At 46.2% G+C, this 24,617-nt stretch overlaps 1 protein-coding gene across 1 annotated transcript in view; it reads right to left on the minus strand.

The window, feature by feature from the left end:
- Positions 1-17,752: 17,752 nt before the first annotated feature.
- Mettl8 (methyltransferase like 8) overlaps positions 17,753-24,617 on the minus strand; it is a 90,114-nt gene continuing 83,249 nt past the window's right edge. The window contains exons 7-10 of the mRNA XM_032902535.1: positions 24,294-24,433; positions 19,194-19,300; positions 18,620-18,685; positions 17,753-17,940 (exon numbers count right to left, since the gene is read on the minus strand). Coding sequence (XP_032758426.1) covers positions 17,753-17,940; positions 18,620-18,685; positions 19,194-19,300; positions 24,294-24,433 — 501 coding nt within the window. The remainder of the gene's footprint in view (positions 17,941-18,619; positions 18,686-19,193; positions 19,301-24,293; positions 24,434-24,617) is intronic.

Genomic DNA, 24,617 nt, shown 5'->3' on the forward strand with positions numbered 1-24,617 from the left:
TCCAGAGCACACCTGGGGTGGAGGGCTAGCAGTACTGTGGTGGGGGCAGCCTGAGCCCTCTGGTGACTCTTGGTTTTCCGTTGCTGTGATAAAGCACCAAGACCAAAAGCAACTTGGGGAGGAAAGAGTTTACTGCAGCTTACGATTCTCAGGTCAAAACCCTTTACTGAGGAAGGTCAGGGCAGGAACTCAAGGCAGAAAGGAGAAGGCAGGAGCTGAAGCAGAGGTCATGGCGGGGTGCTGCTTACTTCCCAAGTTTGCGTCCCAAGGCTTGCCCATCGTGCTTTCTTACACCATCCAGGACCACAAGCCTAGGAGTGATACCACCCACAGTGGGCTAACCCCTCCCACAGCAATTAGTAATCAAGAAAACACACTGCAGGCTTGCTTACGGGCCAACGAGGTAAACGCTTTGTCTCAATTAAGACTCCCTCTTTCCAGATATGTTTAGGTTTGTGTCACGTTGACAGTGACGAGACTTTACACCACGTGCCAGGAGAGTCCCTGTGAGTTAGGCATAGTGAGGCAGTAAAGAATGGTGGGAAAGAGAATACTGAGTATACATTGTGGGTATACATTGTGGGTAGAAAGGTCAGGAAGCTGGTCAGAAAGCAGCAGGAACAGGATTGTGGAAGGCTGGGCTGTGCAGGGGGTTGGGGGGGCACCACACAGTGTAGGGGCGGTTCTGATGCTAAGGTCCTGTTCTCCGATTGGTTTTTGATCTGTCAGTAAAGAAGCCATGGGCCAATTGCTGGGCAAAAGGAATAGGCAGGACTTCTGGGTCCTGGAGGCAAGCAGAAAAGGGGGACAGGGATCACCATACTTCTTTCTGATGGAGAGAAGTTGACCAGCGGTGAGATCTCAGAGTGGCCACACAGGCCACTCCTATGGACAAGCCATCAGGAGCGTTAGCTGGGACAAGATGTAACTGAGCAAGTAAAGTTTAGGGCAGGTGGTAGGTGCAGAGCTAAGAACACTGATAAGGGCAGGTGGGAGATAAGAAGCGCCCAGCAATTGTGTCAAAAGGCAAGTTGAAATTGAACAACTGTGTGTGTGTCTTTTATCCGTGGATTCAAGGGAAGTTGGGTGAGGGCTGGTAGCACAAAGCACATTCCTGGAGCTTAAGCAGGGTAGAAAGCTACATGCAACAGGCCTGGGTTTTTTTGTTGTTTGTTTGTTTGTTTGTTTAATGTAAAATACACATTAGCATGGTACATTTTGCAGTGTGCACCTCAGTGGCGTTCTGCGCATTCCACTGCAGTGCTGTCATGGCTACTGCCCATCTGTAGAACTGCTTCATCTTGTAAAATAAAAGCTCTGCTTTTCATCTCATGTAAATGGAACAGTACTGTATTAGTTCATTCTATATATTTTTAAGGTCCACCCATTCATTATGTAGAAGTTAGATCTGGTTCTCCCAGCCCTATGCTCCTAGAAATAAGACTTAGGCTCAAAATATAGTTACACATATTTTGGCCATATAGTTAGGCTTGTTTCTGACTAAATATAACTTAAAATATCCCATTTACTTTAACCTACATTCTGCCACACGGCTGATTACCTGTGTCAGGTATCCATCCATCCATCTCCTCACATCTTCCTGGGTGAACCTTCTGGACTTGGCTCTATCCCAGAATTCTTTCTGCCCCCTGGACGTCCTACCTTCTATTCTACCATTTCCTACAGGTCATGTTTTTTTTTTTAATTGACAGGGGATACAGCTACGCAATACACAAGATATTCTCTCTACACTGTCATGAGTTGGAATTTTCTTTCCTCTCCCCTGTCCCCTCTAAAGACAAGGTCTCATATAGCCTACATAGGCTTCCAACTTGCTATGTGTCCTAGGGTGGCCTTGAACTCTTGATCCTCTGCCCCTGCCTTCCAGCACTGGGATCGCAGGTGTGCAACCTCCAAGGCCTCCATTGCAGTAGATGGGTATGCTGCTTAGTCATCAGTCAGCTGGCAGTCACTTGACATGTCTCCACTTTGGGGCTACCCTGAGTAATGATGCTACGGGCACGGTGTACAAGGAGCTCTTCAGGAATTTTAATTTTTTTTCTTTTGAAAACATAGCCAGAAACAAAATCTCTTATAGAAACGATTTTTAATCGTTAAAAGTACCACAGTATCATCTTCCACTCATATCAAAAGTGCAAGGCTTTCTAATGTCTCCATGCCCACCACAACCCTTACTCCCCCCCACCCCATCTCCTTTACTCCTCCCCCCTCCTTATTCTCCCCAATACAGGGAACTGAACCCTGGGCTACATATTAGGCAAGCATCTAACAACTGGGTACTTTTATTTTCTTTTTAAATTATGTCTCTCTGTGGGGGTGCATGCTTCTGGGTATAGGTGCCCTTCAGAGGCTAGAAGAGGGCATTGGATTCCCCTGAAACTGGAATTCTAGAAGTTATAGAGTTATAGCTCCTGTTGTAGGTGTTAGGAGCTGAACTCAGGTCCTCTGTAAGAGCAGTTTCCAGCCCCACGTTTCCCACCCTTTTGATAGCTGTCATTCTAATGGGTATGAGGTATTATCTCACAGTAGCTTTGATTTCTTTTTCTAACAATGAGAACATTTAGGCAATTTTCACGTAAATGGCCATCATGTATGTACTCTTTCTGAAGATGTACTCAGTCAAGTCCTTTGCCTAATTTATTTTATCATTTCTTTTTGGAGACAGGGTTTCCTACATAGTCCAAGTTGCCTTCAGATTCTCAGTCCTCCTGGCTCAGCTCTGAGAGCTTAGACTGAAGGGTGGACCATTCTGTTTGGTGTCTTTTGCTTGTTTTCTAATGGAGTGATTTCTAGTGTTGAAATGTAAAGGGGTTTTGTTTGTTTTTATTTGTTGTGTTTACATAGGGGAATTCTGGCTTCTGATATATTATTTGCAAATATTTTCTCCTATTCCATGGCCCACCTTTTATATTTCTAACCCAAGCCTTCACTATCATGTCGTGCCCCCAAAGGTACAGATTGTTAACTGTGCTGTGACCCGAGCCATGCCATTTTTCTTTTATTAGGTGCTTTGGCCATATCCATGAAATCACTGCCATGCTCAATGTCAAATGATTTTCCTTTACTTCTTATCCTAATGGTCTTATGGTTATAGATTTTAGTTTACCTTTTAATCTCCCTCCGTATTTGCCGTTGGTCTGTAGGAAAGATTCAACTTCCTTGTTTTACATGCAGATATCCACAAAATGTCGAAAAGACTATCATTTCCTTATTGAACTTTTTTTTTTCTTTTTGGCCTCTCTGTCTAAAATCTCGTGGCTCTGCACGCACAGTCTTATCTCTGGACTTTGGAAAAGCTGGCATCTGAGCTCATTGGAGGGTCAGGTGATCACTGAGAGAGCGGTCCAGGTGCATGCGGACATGACCATCTCAGGTGGATGCTATGGAGCCATGCTTTGTTGCAGTCTTCCTGAGGAAGAAGGATCTTGTAGATCTCACACCAGTAGCTCAGATTCTACCTTACCTGTGACTGGCTGGAGATGGTGAGGATGCTGAATTGGGCTGAGGTTCTGGGAGCAGAGCCCTTCGGTGTAGCAGGAGGTGATTCAAGTGGAGGCACAGGAGGCACCGCTGAAAGGGCCCTGGGTACCGACAGTGGGTGCTGTAGAAACTACCTCGTTAGGCTTTGGCTTGGTAGCACATGATGCTTCTTCTTGAAGGACTCCTCAAAGGGTCTGAAAAATACATATACTAGGGATAACTAAGTGCTGTGCTCAAAGGCTACTGGAGTCAAAGCAGGGATTCTTAAACCCATCTGAGCCAATGGGCATCCATACTGCATCACTGGCCTAAGAACAAGGGCCTACCCATGCTGCTTGTGTATCCCGTGTCCTGCACAGTTCCTCACAGACAAAGGATTAACAGATACTTGTTAAGTTGACCATCAAGCAAAGAAACAGAAATGACCTGATCAACCAAGCCCCTTTTTGTACTGCTAGAGAGGGTTTCTTGGGACTGATAAATTAGTGTTGTTCTTCTAGTGCTTCTATGCAAGTTATTTTAGGGTTTCCATTGCTGAGAAGGGACCCCATGATCAAGGCAACTCTTATAAGGACAGCATTTAATTGGGGGCTGGCTTACAGGTTCAGAGGTTCAGTCCAGTATCATCATGGCAAGAGGTATAGCATCGTCCAGGCAGACAGTGGTGTTGAAGAAGGAGCTGAGAGAGTTCCATATCTTGATCAGAAGGTAGCCAGGAGAAGACTAGCTGCAGTATCCAGGCCACTTGGGCCTGCTTTGAACACTCCTAATATTTTCAAAGTAAATGCTTCCGGCCCTAAGGATCACTCTGCTAAGAGCATTGAGGGGGCACCAAGAGAACGCCAGTGGCTGGCATAACTAGTTACCATGCCAAAGTCTCGTTTGTTATCAGAATTAACCAGACAAATTGCTTTGCCAACTAAGAACGACCATGCATATTCAAACCAGTACACAAATGCTGCACCCTGAGTTACATCCACAGCCCTAGCCTACACTATAAGATTAAATTTCTCTACTCAAAACAGGCAAAAGTCTTAGTCACTATCATATTAGTCATGGCTCACTAGAAAAGAGCCTACACACACACACACACTCTCACAGACAATGGGCACACGGGCACATACACCGAATAGTAGCAGTGGCGATAGGAAACACTATGAAAGGACTCATTATTCATCATAGGGGTTGGCTCATGAAATTACGAACATTCTCATGGCAAGCAGCCTGGAAGGTGGAGCCCCAGGGGCATGGATGGTGAGGATGATGGTCTGCAAACTTGATGGTCTGTGAACTTGAGGGGTTGCTGGCACAAGTCCCAGAGCCCCAGTCTAGACATCCTAAAATTCTGATGGGCAAGCACTCTCTAGAAGAACGTGCTGGCCTTTTCTCTGCCTTTGCAGTTCTATCTGGGGACCCCAGCTGATGGTGCCTTCCCTCCCTGAGGGCTGATCTTCCCTACTCAGTTCAATGAGTCACACACCAATCTCCTTCAGAAGCAACCTCACCTCCACACTGAGAGGCAAGCATTCACCAGCTATCTAAGTATCCCTTAGTCAAGTTAAAAGCAGGAATTAACCATCAAACCATTCTCTGTAAGAACAAAACCTCTATTACCAATCATATAAATTGTTAGTTATTAAGTACTGTCATCTCCTGGATGTGTGTGTTGAATTCAGTCCTTTAGTGTGCTGGTGAGCTGTGTCTTCATTTACAGCCACGGATATTGAGGTCCGGAGAACCTAAGTGTCTTGTCTGGGTCACACGCAGCAGCAGCAGCAGCAGCAGCAGCAGCAGCAGCAGCAGCAGCAGCAGCAGCAGCGAAGCTAGGGTTTCTACCTCCCAGGCCCCATGTTTCTGCTGAGAACTCTTTCTACTTCTTTCTACCTCAGTCATCATTCTCCTCCAGCACGCTCTCCTTATAGGGTAAATCAGCGCATGGTCTTCAGTCTCTCATCGTGACTCTTATAAACAAAACGTTAATAATAATCTTTCATCTGTCTCTAGTTTTCCCCCAAGTTTGGCACCAAACCAGCATTTAAAATATCATGTAGTGAAACACACACACACACACACACACACACACACACACACACACACACACACACACACAGAGTTGTTTTGAGACAGGCAGGTCTTTTAGCTCAGATTATTTGGGAAGCCCTGGTCTAGAGGCAGCCGTGTGTACAGAGAGCTGTTGGATCCCCTCAAACCATCGAGTTATCATCTTAGCAAAGATTTTCATGCAGGGGAGTTCCCAGAAGAGCCACTGGTTACAACTTGGGAGCATTGTTCGTAGGCTTTGTATTCTAACAGCCTGCAGAGTCCCCCCACCTCTAAGGAAAATGGTGGCAGCTGAGGGGCCGTGGGCTTAGAGATAAATGCTGAAGACAAGAGGGTGCCTCTCCTGATCAGACTCCTCAGTGAGAGTAAGGGGGAGGAGGAGGAGGAGGGGGGAGGAGGAGGAGGGGAGGAGGAGGAGGGAGGGGAGAGGGAGAGGGAGAGGGGGAGAGGAGCAGGAGAGGGGGAGGGAGCAGGAAAAGGAAAGGGTGAGAAAGGGGTGGGAGAGGGAGAAGAAAAGGGGAGGAAGGAAAGGAACAGGGCGGAGGGGAAAAGTGAGAGCATTCTGAATTCCTGGTGTGTGTGTGTGTGTGTGTGTGTGTGTGTGTGTGATAACACAGGTGGCTGTGGTCCTGTCCTCTTCACTAAGAGAAGCTTGCCTAACGTGTGAATGAGGGACACGAGTTAGCGCTCACCTACTCTTTCTATGGAACAGTGTGCTCTGTAATTGGCTTCTATGAGTACAGTCCTGGGATGGCTGGGGGTCCTGACTCCAGGGTTGAGTGTTTGGAAATGTTGGCAATTGTTTCCATGTATTTTAAGCAATCGTTAGTTACAGGACTGGTGTCCTAGCTCGCTTTCTGTTGCTGTCTGCTGATAGAACACTGACCACACCAACTTGGGGGAGAAAAGGGTTCAGGCTTATACTTCTACATCACGCTGCATCACTGACGGGAGTCAGGGCAGGAGTTCCAGCAGGAACCGGAAGCAGGGACTATAAAGGAACACTGCTGACTGGCTCACTCCTACAACCCAGGACCATCCGTGGGTGGCACCAACCACAGTGTTCTGGATTTTCCCACATTAATTATTAATCAACAAAATGTCCTCCAGAAATGCCATAGGCCAATCTGGTGGAAGAGATTCCTAGCTGAAGTTCTTTCTTTCTCTCTTGTCAAGTTGACAAAAATTAACCAGCAAACACCCAAGCCACCATCTCTGCAGGTCTTTTTTTTTTAAATATATTTATTTTTATTTTATGTGCATTGATATTTTGCCTGAATACATGTCTGTGTGAAAGTATCAGATTCCCTGGAACTGGTACAGTTGTGAGCTGCCATGCGGATGTTGGGAACTGAACCTGGGTCCTTTGGAAGAGCAGCCAATCCTCTTAAGTGCTGAGCCATCTCTCTAGCCCTCTTCAGGTCTTACTATATCTCCATCTGAGATATAGTAGCGTCTCACGTCTTAGTAGGTCTTCCGGAAATAAAAGTTAGGCAGGAAGCATAGATGGTACTTCTGGTCTTCTCTGAAAACTCAAGAGATGATGTGGGATCCACCAAGCTATCTTAACTGTGGGTTACCCTGGGTAATCACTTACCCTCCACTGACTTCCTTACAGAAGAACAGAAAATGTTCAGTTGCTTTGGATGTTCCATTCTCCGGGATTCCTAACCTTTCCCCCGGGAAGCAGCAGCCCGGCTTTCCTCCTTCACTGAGCTTGAGACTTCCCTTGCTTGGCCAATGATTCCTTCCCGTCCCCCTGCATAATGAACTCATGAATTTGACAAACAAGTTCAAGAGCTCTGGAGCGGTGGGACTAAGAGGAAGGCATGCCTCTGTTGTGCTAAAAGCTATCAAGAGCAGAATGACCTAGTCACCATTTGTGTAGAACCATAGAACAGCTAAACAGAAAAAAGCTTATGGGCCCCACCGCTTCTTTAACTCTGCCTGAGCTCCATCTCTTTACAAGCTCTGGCAGTGGGAGTGGGAGTGGGAGTGAGAGTTGGAGTGGGTGTGGGAGTGGGAGAGGGTGTGGGTGTAGGAGTGGGAGGGGTGGGGAGTGGGTGTGGGTGTGGGGTGGGAGAGGGTGTGGGGAGGGGTGGGGGAGTGGGAGGGTGGGGTGTAGGGGTGGGTGGGGGAGGGGTGTGGGTGTGGGTGTGGGGGGGAGAGGGGTGTGGGAGTGGGTGGGGGAGTGGGAGAGGGTGTGGGTGTAGGAGTGGGTGTGGGAGTGGGTGTGGGAGTGGGTGTGGGTGTGGGAGTGGGAGAGGGTGTGGGAGTGCAATCATCCAGTTCCGTGAGATTCAGCTGGGAGCCACTCTTGCCACAATTGTCCTTGCACTTCCCTTTGAGACACTGGAGTGGCCTTTAGCTGATCTGTGACTGTGCCTTCTCTCTAGTAGCAGGCTCCTTGTCACTCTGCTAATGTGGCGTTCATTAGCTTTGCCTTGGGAGAGCCGAACCTTCGTGATAGGTACGTACTTGTCATCTACTCTACATTGCAGATCAGCCTTCGGAGAGACAATGCCACCAGCCGCAGAGCTGGACCCTCTGCTTTGCTGCTCCCTGCCTCTCTACTTCCATCCCATCCACTACCCAACCTTCTCATCCCGACCCCTAACGTGAAGAGCAGTGTAGGTGTGAATATGCAGGTGCAGGCTTCGGCATCTCTTTGGGAAGTTAGAGACACAAAAACTAACTATGAATATGATTCCTCAAGTAGGCTGATCCCAGTTCATTCCTCTCTTTTTTTAAATTATTTTTTATTGCTTTAGATTTATTTATTTTATTTCATGTGACTGTGTCGCTTGCATGTGTGTGTATCACATGTGACTGGTGCTCGAGGGGGTCAGAAGAGGGTGTCAGATCGCCTGAGACTGAAGTTACAGATGGATGCGAACCGCCACGTGAGTGCTGGGACTCGAACCTGGGTCCTCTGCAAGGTCAACAAGTGTTCTTAGTTACAGAAGCCATTTCTCCAGTTCCACACTCCCCCAAATGCGTTCTGTTCACACTTCAACATCAGTGCAGAATATAGTTGTGCAGCTAGGATAACACTCAATATAAGTGTGCCACAGTGAAGAAAGTATAGATGGCTTTTCAAACTTACGTAAGGTAACTCTGGGACCTGGATCATGCGGCTACCCCAGTCCTGTATCTTTGGTGTTCCAATTTCCACACCGGGCTAGGCAACTGGCAACAGAGTTGGGGCAGGGGTAACCGCTGTGTGTGCTGGGCGTGGCATCTGACCGCAGGGAGCCTGCAAAGAGCCAGGCTTTGCTCTTGAGACTCTCCTTGTGCATATGGCCAGCTTCTACACACCCTGGAGGAGACAAGGCTTGGGCAGGGGGAATAGTGTAGAAGCAGGGCACAAGCCGAGCATGCTGAAATTCAAAGCCAAGGTGTGTGTGTGTGTGTGTGTGTGTGTGTGTGTGTGTGTGTGTGCACGTGAACCAATAATATATTCAATTGCTACACATAAATTAGAAATACATACGTATACTTTTTTAAAGTCAAAGTTAAAAACAACAACAAAAACCTATGAGGGAAAGGTGGGCCTGCTTGCCCAGGGAAAGCATGGAAGCTAATTCTCACTTTTGCACAGGGCTGCCGGGCACCCAGCCCCTGGACTGGGAGGTCTGTAGCCACGGTTGTTCCCTGCTCTAACGTAAGCAGGAGATCTGCACAGAGTTTCCTTGCACTGTTTGGCCAGGGAAAGTAGCACCTGGAGGTGCGTGAGGGTGGGAAGGCAGATAGGAAAGAGAGTAAAAGAAGGCTGCTTATAATGGAGTTTTGTCTACTAGTCTCCAGAGCCCAAGCATTCTATTAGGAAAGAAAACCACAAATGAGGAGAGTGGGTAATTACGAATACATGCACGTGAGGACGAGGAGATACAACTTTCTTGATCCCGAATCTTACCTTTCATTTGGATTAAAACACAACGACAACAACAACAGAAGCCCCATCTCCTAGAAATTCAAAGTGGATATAGTACGTATTAAAATAAATGAGCGCCGCGAAGGAAGAACTGTGAGAACGGAGAGAAGCGATTATCCTTGGAGGCAGAAAATTTCCTCTTGCTCCAGTGCCGCGTGCTATGCAGGCAATTTCAGCCATTTTCTCTCAGGCGATTTTTAGGACTGAGTTCCCAGCGCTGCCCAGGGGTGCTGTGGTCTCGGCTCACCTGCGGGAGCTGCACACCGCGAAAGATGGATGGAGTGGGACCGTTCTGTTAGGCAGGACGGGCCTCGGGAGGGAGACCGTTACTCCAAGGAGGCAGAAATCAAGAGAAATGAGCCAGCAATTGCAATGATGTTGCTTGTGCTAAGTACAGAACATTAAAAAAGAAGAATTTAAACCACACTAATGCAATCAACTCAACGGCATCTCATCATTAATTTTAGGAACTCACACAGTTTAGAGCAGTTTTCCCCAGTGAAAAGGCCTTAAAAGCCCGAAGGGTGAGTGCACCTCCCATGGTGGTTTTTGAAACAACCATACTTGATATACAAAGATTAACTGAGGAAAAATTAATTTCTATTTTTTTTCTGCAATGGACTAGGAAGTAGCTCCGAAAAGGGACGTTAGGTTGAGATCATTGCCAAGGAATTTTTGCAAGTATAACAAAACACACATTCTTCCTGGACCTGGTCTCATCAGCCCATGCAGAAGAGATGAGGCCGGTGTTTGTTGGGAGGGCAGGGAATTGAGGGTCATCTTTAACATCTGAGAACAAAGCTCCTTCCCCCGCCCCCACCGCTAGGGGGGCAGGCTCCCTGCTCTCTGTAGTAGCTGCTTCCTAGAGAAAATCAAAGTGAAGATACAGAACACAGGCTGGAGAGATGGCTCAGCGGTTAAGAGCGCTGACTCCTCCAGAGGTCCTGAGTTCGAATCCCAGCAACCACTTGGTGGCTCACAACCATCTGTAATGGAATCTGATGCCCTCTTCTGGTGTGTCTGAAGACAGCTACAGTGTACTTATATATAATAGATAAATCTTTTTAAAAAAGACACAGAACCCACAGAATACTGAGATGCCAAGTTCACGGCTATCTTCAAGTCTAATACTGATCCCACCCACGCCCTTTCTCTAATGGTCATCTGACTCTCTGCAGCTCAGTGGCTCTCAACTAAGGCTGCAACCCTTTAGTACAGTTCCTCACGTCTTGGTGACCTCCATCCGTAAAATTATTTTCATTAACTGTAATTTTGCTACTGTTACAAATTGTAACCCAAAAGACCTGTGTTTCCCAATGGTCTTAGGTGAACCCGGTGAAGAGGTCGATTGACTATTAACTCCGAGGTGGGGTCGTGACCCACAGGTTGAGAATCACTGCTCCAGCTGCTCCCTACGAAAGGTTAAGTGGTTGTGAGGCGGTAGGCAATGGGAAATCAAAAGCTGTTGTTTTAAACTCTTGGCCAAGTACTCGTGCCTGTAGCTTGCCTCTGACAGCTCCAGCGGCTGCTGAGGGTGGGCTGGCTTCGACCATCTGGAGATTTTAATGTGTTCCATCCATCTCATGCCAGTGTGCTTTGCCCGGGCTGGGGTCATTGGCTCTGAGACCTTTGAGGTGGTGTTCAGGGGGGCTGTGCTCTGCGGAGTCCTGCATCCATCTCACAGGTGCGCTGCTGCCTTTTCCGGCTGATGCTAGTTTTCCTGCCCCCTATAGGTTCTCACCCGCGCAGCTATTATGGCTTGCTTGTCGCTGCATGTTGCTGATTCATAGTCAAAGGAAAAAGTAATTTTGTCTTCAACACCTCTTCCCTGTCATTTAAGGCATATGTTAATGAATGGCAGATTTTGGCATCTGCTCTCCTCTATAGCTCTGAGGCCATAATACAGGCTCATTAAAAACAAACAAACAAACAAACAAACAAACATCCCTCGAAGATGCACGAGTTCTTTTACTTCTATTTATATCTATAACCACACGCAAGCTGGAGTGCAGGGTACCTTTGCGCCTCTCAAATCCCAGACCATATTCCAAGAAAGGAGCCACATTTCATGTTTGAATTGGCATTAATGTGGCATTCATGTACATACAAGGTTTTAAATAAAGATGTTTCACGCATGCTTTATTTCTGACACCTCCTGACTTCACAGATTTTTAGGTTACAGCACAGCCAAATCCCTCTGAAGATGTTTTAAGGGCCTTTTCCCTTCCTTGAAGCACAGAATTTTCTTTTTAACTTAAAGTGAAGAGTACGCAAGTGACGCGTGCTCTGCTAGGAGGGACATAAGTACAAGGCTGAGCCTGCAGGGGGGGGGGGTCTCCAGGGGTGAGAGGAGGGGCTTGGGGTGGGGTCTCGTGGGTGGTAGGAGGGGTTTGGGGGGTGGGTCTCGAGATTGGGGGTGGGGTCTCGGGGTGGGAGGAGGGGCTTGGGGTGGGGCACAGCTGAGCAGACTCAGAAAGCAGCAGAGAACTGATTGAGGGCTTTTTGCTTTGTCATTCCTCACAGGTCACCTCCCTTCCTTCCTTTCCATTTTATAACCCAGACAAGTGTGACCTACTTTTTTCACTGAATGACGGGATCTTCGACGAGCAGGATCCTCGAGGGTCCTCTGAGCCAAGCTCCCACCAACTCTGCACCTGATTCAGAGGCTCTCTTCCTCGGCCATCTCTCCCTGCAGCCTGTGAGCTCACAAATGAGGATTTTGGAGTCAGGCAATTCCAGGTCTCCGTTCTGACGCCGCCACTTGATATCTCTAATATCCTGGGCCAGTTACCCAATATTTCAGAGCACCAGTCTCATCTGTTAAATGGCCCCAGTAACAGCTAAGTCATAGGCTCTCGGGAACCAAGAGAAGTACCTACTGTATGAGGCTGAATGGGAGAACAGCTAAGTGTTTGGTTCAATGGGACCTGGAACCTATTCTTTCCCTGGGAGACTCCTAGGCAATACCATTCCCATAGCATAGTCCTGCTTTTCTCTCAGTGTCTCAAAAACCATTGGAAAAGTACATGTTGAGTGCTGCGTGCACACTGCTTTGTAGGCTGTAGACGCTATTATTAATAATAACACCTCACATATCCAGTGCTTGGAATTTGCAATGTGTTTTCACAAAGGAGGGAAGTACCCTTAACGTGTAGTCTACTGATGTCTAACAGAGGCTCTGAAAGAGGGCTATTAGCGATGCAAATGGGAAGTCCTCTGCTTCTGTGAGGAGCATAATACACATCAGAACCAATTAGGTAACAAAGCTGATCTATTCAGGCTTCAGACCTTCCTGAGCTAGAAAACCACAGAGGTAGGGTGAAGCAGTTCTGGGAGAGGATGAGACAGTGCAGACAGTTCATGTGACTCTGGCTTTTGTCCCCTGGAAGGTAGCTAGCTATTTTCACATACCAATTAGTATGTTGCAATTGATTTACAAGTACTTAATGGTAGAAATCAGGATGTGCTTACAGTTTGGAGACGCTGCATATGGAACTCACACAAGTATGTGAGCAGAAGTCAACGGCAACTGAGAGTTCCAATGCACAACGGGAGATGTGTAACAGAAACCCCTAACGAAGCTTGAAACCTTCAAGCAGAGCTTCCTGGGAGAATGTTTCCAGGTAGACAGTGCTCTAAAGTGACTTTCAGAATTGGTGAAAATAGAGACCGTACTTTTAATCTGTTTCATTGTTTCCAGTGGGGAACAGGAAGGAACATACCTCTCTCTGTTGGGGAAAATGGACTCTCTAACGGGTGGCTCCTTTGGAAAAGGGATTTTTAAATATCGCCTTCTGCTAACCGTGGTCTGGCTTTGGATGTGAGGGAGGTTAGAATTCCACATAGTTATCAGTTATTTCAGGCTAATACCCAAACAGATATATTTGTGACACCTCATGATTTCTTACTATCTACAGGCGAAATTCCAAATGGCCCTTCCCTTGGCTTTCTCTGGGTCAATCTACATTTCTGTCTGGCAGCGAACCTGACAAAGGAGGCTGACGCAGGTAGGCTAAGCAGAAAAAAGACTGATCAGACAAACAGGAGATGGGAGTGGATCTGGGGGGGAGGGGGGGCTCCTGTGGGGATGCTCAAGGATTAGGAGACTGGTGCTGGAGAGAGCCCAAGACAGCCCAGTTTGTGTCTCAGAGTCCAAATTCGGTTGATGTATTTTTGAAGTTTTTAAAGGTTAACTTGCATGCTGTAATACATTATAGAAAGACGTGAAGCTGAATTTTACTGTGCCAGTCAAGAGGCTGGCTTGAATCTGCTATTTAGAACGGAGAGAGACAGTACAATTTACATGTGTGAGAATGTGAGAATAATTTTACCTTCTGTTGTTTTTTTTAAAACCACCTTGGGCCATGGTTTTTAAATGGAGACACGAGAAGATCTGTTGGGGTTCCCATAGCAACATTTAACTTATCTAAACTGCCCTGTTGTATATAATACTTTCATGACTGCCTTGGCTTTTAAATGTAGACTTTAATTATGAACTACAAGTGAGTTAAGAGTCTTGGGCAAATTGTGACTCTTCCATTTACTGATGTGTGCATATTTAAACAGAAACCTTGACAGCTGTACTTCTACGGACTTGCCACCAAAGGCAAATTTATTCCAAAAGGGCCTGTGGTTTCCCTCATCACCGATCAGAGACCTCATTCCATTTTATACACCATAGACAAGTCTTCAACAGACCTCTCTAGGTCTGTGTGTAAAACACCCTGGCTGGAATGAACCAGAAATAAACCAACCAACTCGGATGGCTTGAGATCAGAGACTAGAAGTCTCATCCTCACGGTGCTACTCTGTTTACAAGTTGACTTGACCATCCCTCATTAACTTCCATACAGACTGATCTATTTTGAATACTTTGAGAATAGAGAGACAAGGACTAGCCTGAGCCCACCTCCTCCCAGAAGGTTGATCCTGCCCCGTTTCCCTGCATAGCTGTTCTCTCCATACAGGAGTGACTACTGCCACCTGTCCTGTGTGCTGTGATGATGAAGTAAGAACTGGATGGTTTTCCTTAAAGATAGTTCCTTAGGCACTTGGCCTGACTCCATTTGCTCTGGAAATGCCATCAGTTAAGCTGTTTGGCCCCAGTAGGCCCCAAGGTCAATCTGTTATCAGACTATGGGGTTACAACTTGTGCCCCAAGTCAGGTCTGGCCTTAGTCCTCAGTAAGTCCACTAAACAAGGCAAACTTGCTGGGTGTGGTGGCACATGCTGCTGATCTCATCTCTAGAGAGGCAGAGGCAGATGGATCTCTGTGAGTTCAAGGCCAGCCTGATCTACAAAACAAGTTCCAGGCCAGCCAGAGCTGCAGAGTATGACCCTGTCTCAAAACAGAACAGGCAGCAAAGCACCAAACTGAAGTGGAAAACAGAAAAGATTCACTTAGTGTGGTTGCACTGGAAGAGGGACAGGGACACAGAGAACCACCAGGCTGATCTAAATCTTCAAGAGTGAGATTAAAGTTTAACCAGAGGGTCAAGGACAGGCATGTCTAAGCTGTGTCATCAATGTGTGGGCCCACCATTGACATACCTTTGTCAGGGCTGCAGTCGTGTCCTGTAGGTGGTCTGGAACTGTTAGAAATCTCTCTCTGGGACACAAGTCCCCCTCTGGCTGGTGTCCTTTCCATCACCCAGCATGGGATTCCTGGGGAGAACTCCACTTCTTTGGGGTTCACAGTTTCATCAGTCTGACAGGGAGACTGAGAGACACAAGCATCTCTTTGGAAGATCTTCGATTCTATCGGGTTACAAACTCGTAACCCCAAACAGTCTAGAGTGATTTATTAAAGTCTCACACCTGGAAATCTGAGTACCCTGGAAACCAGGGCTGCAGGATCACTTCCCTGTGCTGAGGCTAGCCTGGGCTATGAGTCAGATCTGAAGGCCAGGGCTGCAGGATCACTTCCCTGTGCTGAGGCTAGCCTGGGCTATGAGTCAGATCTGAAGGCCAGGGCTGCAGGATCACTTCCCTGTGCTGAGGCTAGTCTGGGCTATGAGTTAGATTGTTTCAAACAAGCAAACACATGAGGGAAAAATTTTGGATCTGTATTTTCCCAGACCACTGCTTTCAGAGGACCGTGCCTTTCCTTCCGTGATTTCCTCATCTGCTTTTGCTAAGATCAGGGCTGTCAGAGACCACACCTTGAAAGGGCTGCTTTGACTGTACATCCTCAGGTCTCTATTTAAACCTTCAGAACTCCAAAGACTGGACTTGGGGGGTAGGGGACACCCTTGATCTTTCTGTCACTCTTCTTAATTTGTCCACATGGAATACATCCCCTTTTCTATTTTCCACTTTAATTGGGCACTTTTAATCTGCTTACTGAAGATGGGCAACCAGACCTGACTTGGGTCACAAATGGTGACCCCAAACTCCGATAACATATAATGGAAGTATTCATCAGACACTGCATAACGAAGGACTTGTTTTAGGGACTCTGTTTTTTACAACAGGCAATTAGCAAGCCAATATATTTTCTTTCTGAAGCAAGGGAGCAAATAATACATTTTGAGTTGTTAGGAGAATTTTGTTGAATGCATTAGTTTAGCAGTGATAAAATACCCTGACAGTGAGGCTGTGGCGATAGCTCAGGGGTTAAGATTGTGGGCTGCTTTTCCAGAAGAAGGCTCCCAGTCCCCATGTGACAGCTCTGTTGTACAGTGGTTTCCTCCCAAATTGAAACATTCTAGCTCCCAGAGTTGAGACAAAAAGTAAATAACCCAAAATAGCTTCAGGAAGTCCCTAAAACTGACTAAATTCACTGGGCCCCTCCTTTCCGAGAATAAATAGTAAACACTGTTTTCAGACAAGCCAAGCTGCCGAGAGCAGAGACCAGCGGAGTTGCCTGGAAGAGACTTAGAATGGAGGCGCTTGGAGAGGGTACTCTGCAATCTGTTGAGCAGCCTGGGGGCTGTGCAGTGTTCCTGTTTTCCCAGCTTTCATGAGCTGTCACCCATGCTGGGGTTGCCTTTGGTGATGAAGCTGTCTTTGAGTCATTTCTATTCCTGTAAGCAGCCCCTCACCCGTAGTCCTGTAAATGACCCTAAAAAACCTCTATGGTTCACTAAATTGAACTTTGGTGGTAGCTGTACTTTGTTCTGTCATGGGTTCTGTATCGTGGGAGAGTAGACGAGTGTATATTGCCCCTTTCCAGGAAAAGTCTGTCATACAACAGGCTCACAAACACCTATAACTCAGGTTAGGATCTGACGTTCTCTGCAGACAGAGATACCAATGGCCTCTACAGGTACTAGGCATGCACACGGTGAACAGACATACACTCAGGCAAATTCCATGCACATAAGAAACAAAACAAAACGCCAACAAAAGCAACTTAGGGCAGAAAAGGTTTATTTTGGCCACAACTCCAAGTTACAGTCCACCCAGTTGCAGCAGTAAGTCAGGGAGGCAGGAACTTGAAGCAGCTGGTCAAGAGCAGTCAAGAGCAGAGTGAGAACGAAGAATGCAAGTGTGTCAGGGCTCAGCTCACTTTTCCCACACTTGGTTCAGGGTCCAAACCCCAGGGAATGGTACTGCCCCCAGTAGACAGGTCTTCCCGCATCGATTAACACAATTAAGACAAACTTTCACGGACAACTGACAACCTGAGAGTCTTCCGCAGTGATTCTGGAGTGTGTCAAGTTGACAATTGAAACTAGCCACCACGGCATGACAGCGTCTCTCAGATGATCTGTGTAGCTGAGAATAGCCCCGGAGGGGCGGTGACAAGGCCTTACTTCCCCATTATTTGCAAAGGAAGAGAAACATAAGTTGCATTTCAGACACTAGTGTGTGGGGGTAGGGGTTAAGAGAAAATAGATGAGAACAAAACAAAACACAGCATCCCTTCATCCTAAGAACATCCCAAACCTTAAGAATAAGGCACACTGTGCCTCTGCTACTGGCTGGCAGCTGAGGACAGTCTGACTGCTTTATCACACCCAATAATAAAGTAGATAATATTTCCACTTCTAAAACATGGACGGGTTGCAAAACTATATGCCTTATATCAGCTACTTAATTCAAAGTCATACCATTCAAGGGAACGTGGTTAGATGAAACAAAACCAAACATTTTTCAAGTTCTGAAAACCCAGAGGGTGGGACACTCTTTCAAGTCACGTCTGTGTTCTTAAAATGTCCCAAGAGCACTGATAGCAGGCCAGCAGAGCTGCAGATGCTCTCCTGCTCGTAAGCCTTTGAACAGTACCATGTCCTGGTTTCCTACTTTAACAGTTCAGTCTCGAGAAGGGAGAGAATGCTCATTTCCGCTCCGTGGAGTCCAGGACAATGGTTTCTGGAATTTCCCTTGAACCCACACTCGGTGCATTTGTATTTGCTTTTTCCTATTAACTTGCAAGCGATGATCAACCAGATTTTGCTTTTCATGTAATCCGGCCTTGCAGAACATACGGTGGATCTCCCCTTTGAGACAAGAGTGGCAGTCAATGATAGAGCATGTGGGGGAGAGAGGGGTAGGGCCCACGGCACGCCTCGGAGGGCTGCTCATCGGAGTTTCATTTATACCAAGATGCACTAGAGCTGGGTGAGGAAAACCCAGGAAACCAAGTGGAGTTCTTTCACCCCTGCACGCATTGCACGCACAGACAGGCTGACCCTCCTCAGGACAGTGAGCTGAGCTGTGGCTACAGCTCTCCACATGTGACATGTGCCTCCTTTCTGAGCCTTTGCTTACAGTGACCCGAGATCACACAGTGTAAAAGGCTGTCAGGTTTGGGAAACCTCTGAGTGCATGCTTCACCCAGTGTTGTCAGAGGTGCTTACTTACGACAAGAAACCGACTACTGGGATCTAATTTCTGTAGACTTAGAGAACTAAAGTCCTTCCTCTGGGAGTGGCACATCAGCGTCTTTCATATCCAGGCCATCACTAACTCCCAACTTATACCCTGCACCTTCACACCAGTGTAAGAGGGAAACAAACTCTTTAAACACAGTTTGTCAGGGCGTGAAGACTTCTGGTGTTCAGTCTGCAGGTCTGCCCCGAGACCTGGCGCTCACAGCCTCTGAGTGTGTCCCTGCCAACAGCTACCTGAGGAGGGTTTGCAGCTCACTGTTACCCCAGGCTAGACAGATCGGCCTACCTTTTGTAAAGAAGTAGGCTCTGGTACCATCGCCTCGGACATAAAAATTTTCAGATAAACAACGCCCTAAAATATAATAAAGAAAAGAACTTGATATTCCATTAAAAGACAAACCCCAAACGATTTGACATGATTTTGTTTTGTGTTTTGTTTTTTGTTTTTTTGTTTTCCAAGACAGGGATTCTCTATGTAGCCTTGGTTGTCCTGGAACTGTAGACCAGGCTAGCCTCGAACTCAAGAGATCCACTTGCCTCTGTCTTCTTAGTGCTGAAATTTAAAGGTGTGTACTACCTGGCATACTGTTACCTTTTAAATAATTTTAAAATTATGTTAAAATGATATATTATATTAATATCAAACAATAACTACATTAATTATTAATTACTTTAAGTTATGTATATATGTGTCTTGTATAGGTATATGCATATATGTGTGGGTGTCTGAGGAGGCCAGAGAGGGTATTTATTATAGGTGCTCGTGAGCCACTTGATGTGGGGGTTGGGAACCAAATCCCCTTCTTCTTCAGTAGCGCACACACTCCTAACCACTGAGCCACCTCTCCAGCCTCCGTTACCTTTTTTAAAGCGAAGCTGAGCGTTGTCGTATCTTCCATGGTCCCGAAACAATAGCATTCCTCCGGGCTTCAGCAACCTGGACAGCCGGTGGATGACAGCTTGCATCCTTTGAAAACAAAGCAAGATAACCTATGTGGGAATGTTTTATATGCTAGGGTCAACCTTCCCAGAGACAAGATGAGAAGATATCAACAAGCCAAAGCAACATACATGTAAGAGAGAAAAAAAAAAAACCCAAAAAACCAAAACACAAAAGCATTTTGTATCGAAAGAACCAAATTCAGAAGTTTTAAGTGTTTTAAGAACTCAGCTGGGGACGTCATAGCTTGGTGCCTCATGTCAAAGCTGAACCACTAACTAGAAACCTGGAATAGTGGTGCATACTGTGATCTGAGACTCTGGGGCTACAGCAGAAGGGTCGTGGGTTCAAGACCAGCCAAGGCTACATACTGCAACCCCGTCTCCAACCAAACCAGACAACTCACCCACTTACTTGCTTATGTTTCTGACATTAAATGAAGTAGGGGACAAAGGTAAAGGGGCTTTTATATTTCTTTGTAAAATAAAACAATATGTTAGAACCACCCCAAATTTGTATAGCTAAACTGATCATCTTTCTTCCATGTTACTTCATTTCCTGCCTGCCTGCCTTCCTTCCAGCTTCTGTCATGTCACAAAGAAAGTAGATAGTGAGAAAATCAAAGCTGCTATGAAAATGAATCTGAAGAGAAGACAGAAAGAGATGGCATGCCTAGGTGAAGCGTTCTTAAAGCTAGGAGATAAACGTGTGGTGCTTGTGGTACCAAGCCCTGTGTGTGCAAGGATGCTGGCCTAGCGCGTGTGAGGCCCTGAGCTTCATTCACAGCACAACAAGAAGAAAGAAGCACATATACACGAAGGGAGATGCTATTCTTTCTTCATTTCAGGCCATTTTCATGTTGTGCTCTGTCATCTGTGGTCTCTAACAATGGGGAAAAAAATCTGGGGCTGGAGAGATGGCTCAATGTGGTAAGAACCCTGGCTGCTGGGGTTGGGGATTTAGCTCAGTGGTAGAGCGCTGCCTAGGGAAGTGCAAGGCCCTGGGTTCAGTCCCCAGCTCCGAAAAAAAAAAAACCCAAAAAAAAAAAAAAAAAAAAAAAAAAAGAACCCTGGCTGCTCTTCCAGAAGACCTGGGTTCAATTCCCAGCAACCACATGGCAGCTCACAGCTACCTGAAACTGCAGTCTAGGGGACCCGATACTGACATATATGCAGGCAAAACTTCAAAGCATATAAAATAAAAATAAATAAAAAAAATGTAAGCCTTAAAAAAGTACAATTTCAAGGCAAATTTATTATGTACACAGCAAAATCTCTGGAATTATTAGTAAAATAAGGATGAAATCAAAGTTGAGAAAAATCAAGTCAGGCATGTCACCATGCAGCCACTGTGTGAATCCGTGCCTACATTGGAGTGTGCGTAGGACAGGAGTGGGAGCTGCTTCTCCTGTCAATCATATGCACTCGGGCTCCTGGGAATCACGGTGGGACCAGGCTGGGAATGAAGTCGGGAAGACAAGAGTGGGACAAAGCCCCTGTCTCAGTTGCTTTTCCTGCTGCTGTGATAACAAGCTTTGACAGGAGGAACTCAGGAGGGGACGTTTATTTTGGCTCACAGTTCAGGTTACACACTACCGTGACAGGGAGGTCAAGGAGTCAGGAGCCTGAAGCATCTGGTCACCCTTCATCCAGTCAGAGAGCAGAGAACTACGGATGCATGCTAGTGTTCAGGTCCTTTCTCCATCTTGTATAGTTCAGGATCCCTTGCCCAGGGCGTGGCCTCACCCACAGTAAGACTGGCCTTCCCCATGCCAACTGATGTACTCAAGATAACTTCCACGGGACCATCTCCCAGGCGATTCTAGACTCTGTCAAGTTTACAACGGAGACAAACTATCATGGCCCCTCTTCCTTCCCTTCCCTCCCCCCTCTTCCCCCTTCTCCCCCACCTCTGTCTCTCTCTCCTTTCCCTTCCTTCTTCCTTTCTTTTCTTTTGAGACAAGGTCTCATTATTCTTGGCTGGCCTGTGTGGTGGGTTGGTCTGGTGCTGCTTGTATTCAAATCCTAAATTCTGTACCCAAATCTGGTTGCTCCAGATGAGCAGATCCTCACATATACCAGCTTTTGTTGTATAGGTGTTGTCCCCCAAGTTATCCTTGATTGGTTAATAAAGATGCCTAAAGTCCGTAGCTAGACAGATGAGGGCGGATGGGGTCTCAGTTCCCAGGCTTGGGGTCTGAGGCAGGGCACATGAGGAGGGAGAAAGGAGAGAGGCAGGAGAGGAAGAAGGTGCTATGGGGTAGGTGGAGTGGATGTAAGTGCTTGGCTGTGAGGGCTGGACAGCTGGAGTAGAATTGGCCCAGGAGGAACTCAGCAAGTATTCTTGGGTTACTGGCATATCTCGGGGTTACCGACAGGGAAGTAGACAGAATAGCACAGAGGGTTGATATCTGCCCAGCTCTAGGGCTTTAAGGCTTGTTATAAATAAAAAGGGTTTGTGTCTTTTATTTGGGAACTACATTATCTAAGGTGGGGTAGAACCCCAAGTAATATTTACCACAACAGGCCTGGAACTCACAGAGATCCACCTGCCTCAGCTAAGCGCTGGAATACCCAGCCCTTTCTTTATTTTGTGTACTTCAGCTGGTTACTGTCCTTACCTGCCCCTGAGTACAAGGCAGGGACAAAAGATAAAGCAGAACAAAGAATAAAAACTCCCCACTATTTGCGGACTGCCCACAGTATGTATCTTGTATCTTCTTTTGTGTCAGTGATTAGAAAGACAGTTAACGGTCTCCTGTAATCTACGAAATGCTTCCACTTAAGCTGCTACCCTCAGACTCGGGACCTAGCTGAATTACTGCCATTTCTTTTTTCTGATGATAATGAGTTACTTTTCTAGAATGTTCTTAGATGCACATCCACAATTATAGTCCTAAATGATCCTAAAGACACTGCTAAACCATTTCTTTATGTTTCTTGTCTCTCTTCTATTCATTCACCTCACTTATTTAGTTAAAATGTCTTAAGGTGGGGTTTCACTCTGCTGCCCAGGTTGGTTTCAAACACCAGCGGCTGACTGATCCTTTCGCCTTAACCACGCGAGTAGCTGGGGCCACAAGTGTGCAACTCCACTCCCAGCTCATCCGCCTGGCTTTTAGTTCATTTCCACACATAGGTACAAAAGTTGTACTGACATGATACATTTGAGTTTATTTTGTAATAAACAGTGAGTATTGCATAAGAAGAGCAGGCACCCTAAGATATCTGCACTCCCTTATTAACATTCAGTTCAAATTAAGATAAAGTAGAGTATTTGAACCAATCTCAATTAGTCTTTTTGCAATTTTACGTAGAATCTAGGAATTTTCCACTTTAAGTACCAAATAGGGACACTTGCTCTTAACTACCTAGGCCAGTCTTTTAACCAGTCACAGAAGGAAGCGGAGCATAGAGGTGACATCTTGACTGTTCGGCAGCAGCGCCAACAGATGAACATATTATCAGCAAAGAAATACACTGTAGAAACAGAGGGGAGAGTGGTTTGATGGAACCTAATCTATGCATGAGGTATAAATATAACTTTTTTGGATTAATTTGGGAATCAAATTTTACCTCCTTATGTAGAAAAGTGCTCAACTTTGGATGGGAACTAGGAAGCCAGCAAGTGCCTTAGCATCTTAACACACAGGACTCACGTTGCTCTGGGAAGGGGCCACACACCAAGCAAAAGGAATTTTATGCAGCTCGGTACCCTCTTCCTGGGGGCTGTGAAATCTATAAAATCACAAGTCCTGCCGGGTGGGCATGGTGGCACATGCCTGCAGTTTCAGCAGTGGGGAGGTTAAGGCAAGGAGGGTCACTCAGAGTTTGAGGTCAGCCAGAGCTGGATAAAGAGTTTAAAGTCAGCATAGGCTACACCGTGACACTCTTTCTCAAAAACAAAACAAAACAAAACAAAAAAAACATGCAAACATAAAAATGTAAGTCATACTTTGGAGGGTAGAGACACTCAGTAGAAGAGCATGTACACACACTTATACACACACACACACACACACACTCACTCATACACACATACATACACACATACATAAACACACACAAAGGCTCACACATGCACACACATACTCACTCATACACACACTCACACACATACTTACTCATACACACATACACACACACTCACACACACACATAATAAACACATACAAAGACTCACACACACATACACTCACTCACTCATACACACACACACATACACACACATAAACACACACAAAGGCTTACACATGCACACATACACTCAGTTATATACACTCATACACATACTTACTCATACACACACATACACACATACATAAACACAAAGACTCACACACACACACATACATACACACACACACACATGCACACATAAACACAAAGGCTCACACACACTCACACACACACACTCACTCACACACACACACACACTCACTCACACACACTCACACACACACACACACACACACACACACACACACTCACACACACACACTCACACATGCTCTCTCCCCACTTTAGATCCCAAAGGTCCAATGGCAGTCTGTGAAATCGCTACGGCCACGATCCCTGTGCGGGCTTCTTAGAAACACAAGCCTCTCACTGGACCCGAGTAACCAGACTGCAGCCCATCTCTCCCCAAACACTCAAGAAGATGCTAAATCAAAGATGTTTGTTTCCGATCACTAAGTACAATCTCCCTCCTGGGAGTCTATTAGGCTGTTCTGCATCTGTAATTTCTTTGAAGCGCTGTCACTTTTAATAGGTAGGTGCCTTGCCACAATGTGCTTGCTTCATCCTGACAGTGACAGAAAGCTTGCTAATGAAGCATTTGACCAGTTTCTTTCTTAAAGTGTGAAGAAAGGAGAAAACTGCATTTAAGAGGCTGCATGTTAAACATAACGGAGCTCGCTAAATAATAAATTCAGGGATTGTCATTTTTGCTTTGATAGTTCTAAAAACCAGGACTGATAAAGGAGCTTAAAGGTTCGTGTTGCCCTTTTGTCTTCATTTACCTGTCAGGGTGAATAGAAGAGAGCACAAAGACAAGGAGAATGACGTCCAGGGTCCCGTCTGGAAAAGGGTAGGCCAGGCCGTCGTCACACACGTCATGAATAAAGGCAGAACAGTGGGCCTCGCTGTAGGACTCATGTGACTGTCAGGGCGGAGGAACAAAAAGCCGGAGTTAGCAGACTTCCAGGGGTTTTTTTTTTCTCCTTTTTTTCTTTCTTTCCTTTTTTTTTTTTTTTTTTTTTTTTTTTTTTTGTGAAAGGTAATGCTTTTAAAAATATCTTTTCTCGGGTCAGTGAGATGGCTTGGTGCTTGCTCTTGGGACCCAC

This window comes from Rattus rattus, chromosome 5, assembly GCF_011064425.1.
Source record: "Rattus rattus isolate New Zealand chromosome 5, Rrattus_CSIRO_v1, whole genome shotgun sequence".
Taxonomy (NCBI): Eukaryota; Metazoa; Chordata; class Mammalia; order Rodentia; family Muridae; genus Rattus; species Rattus rattus.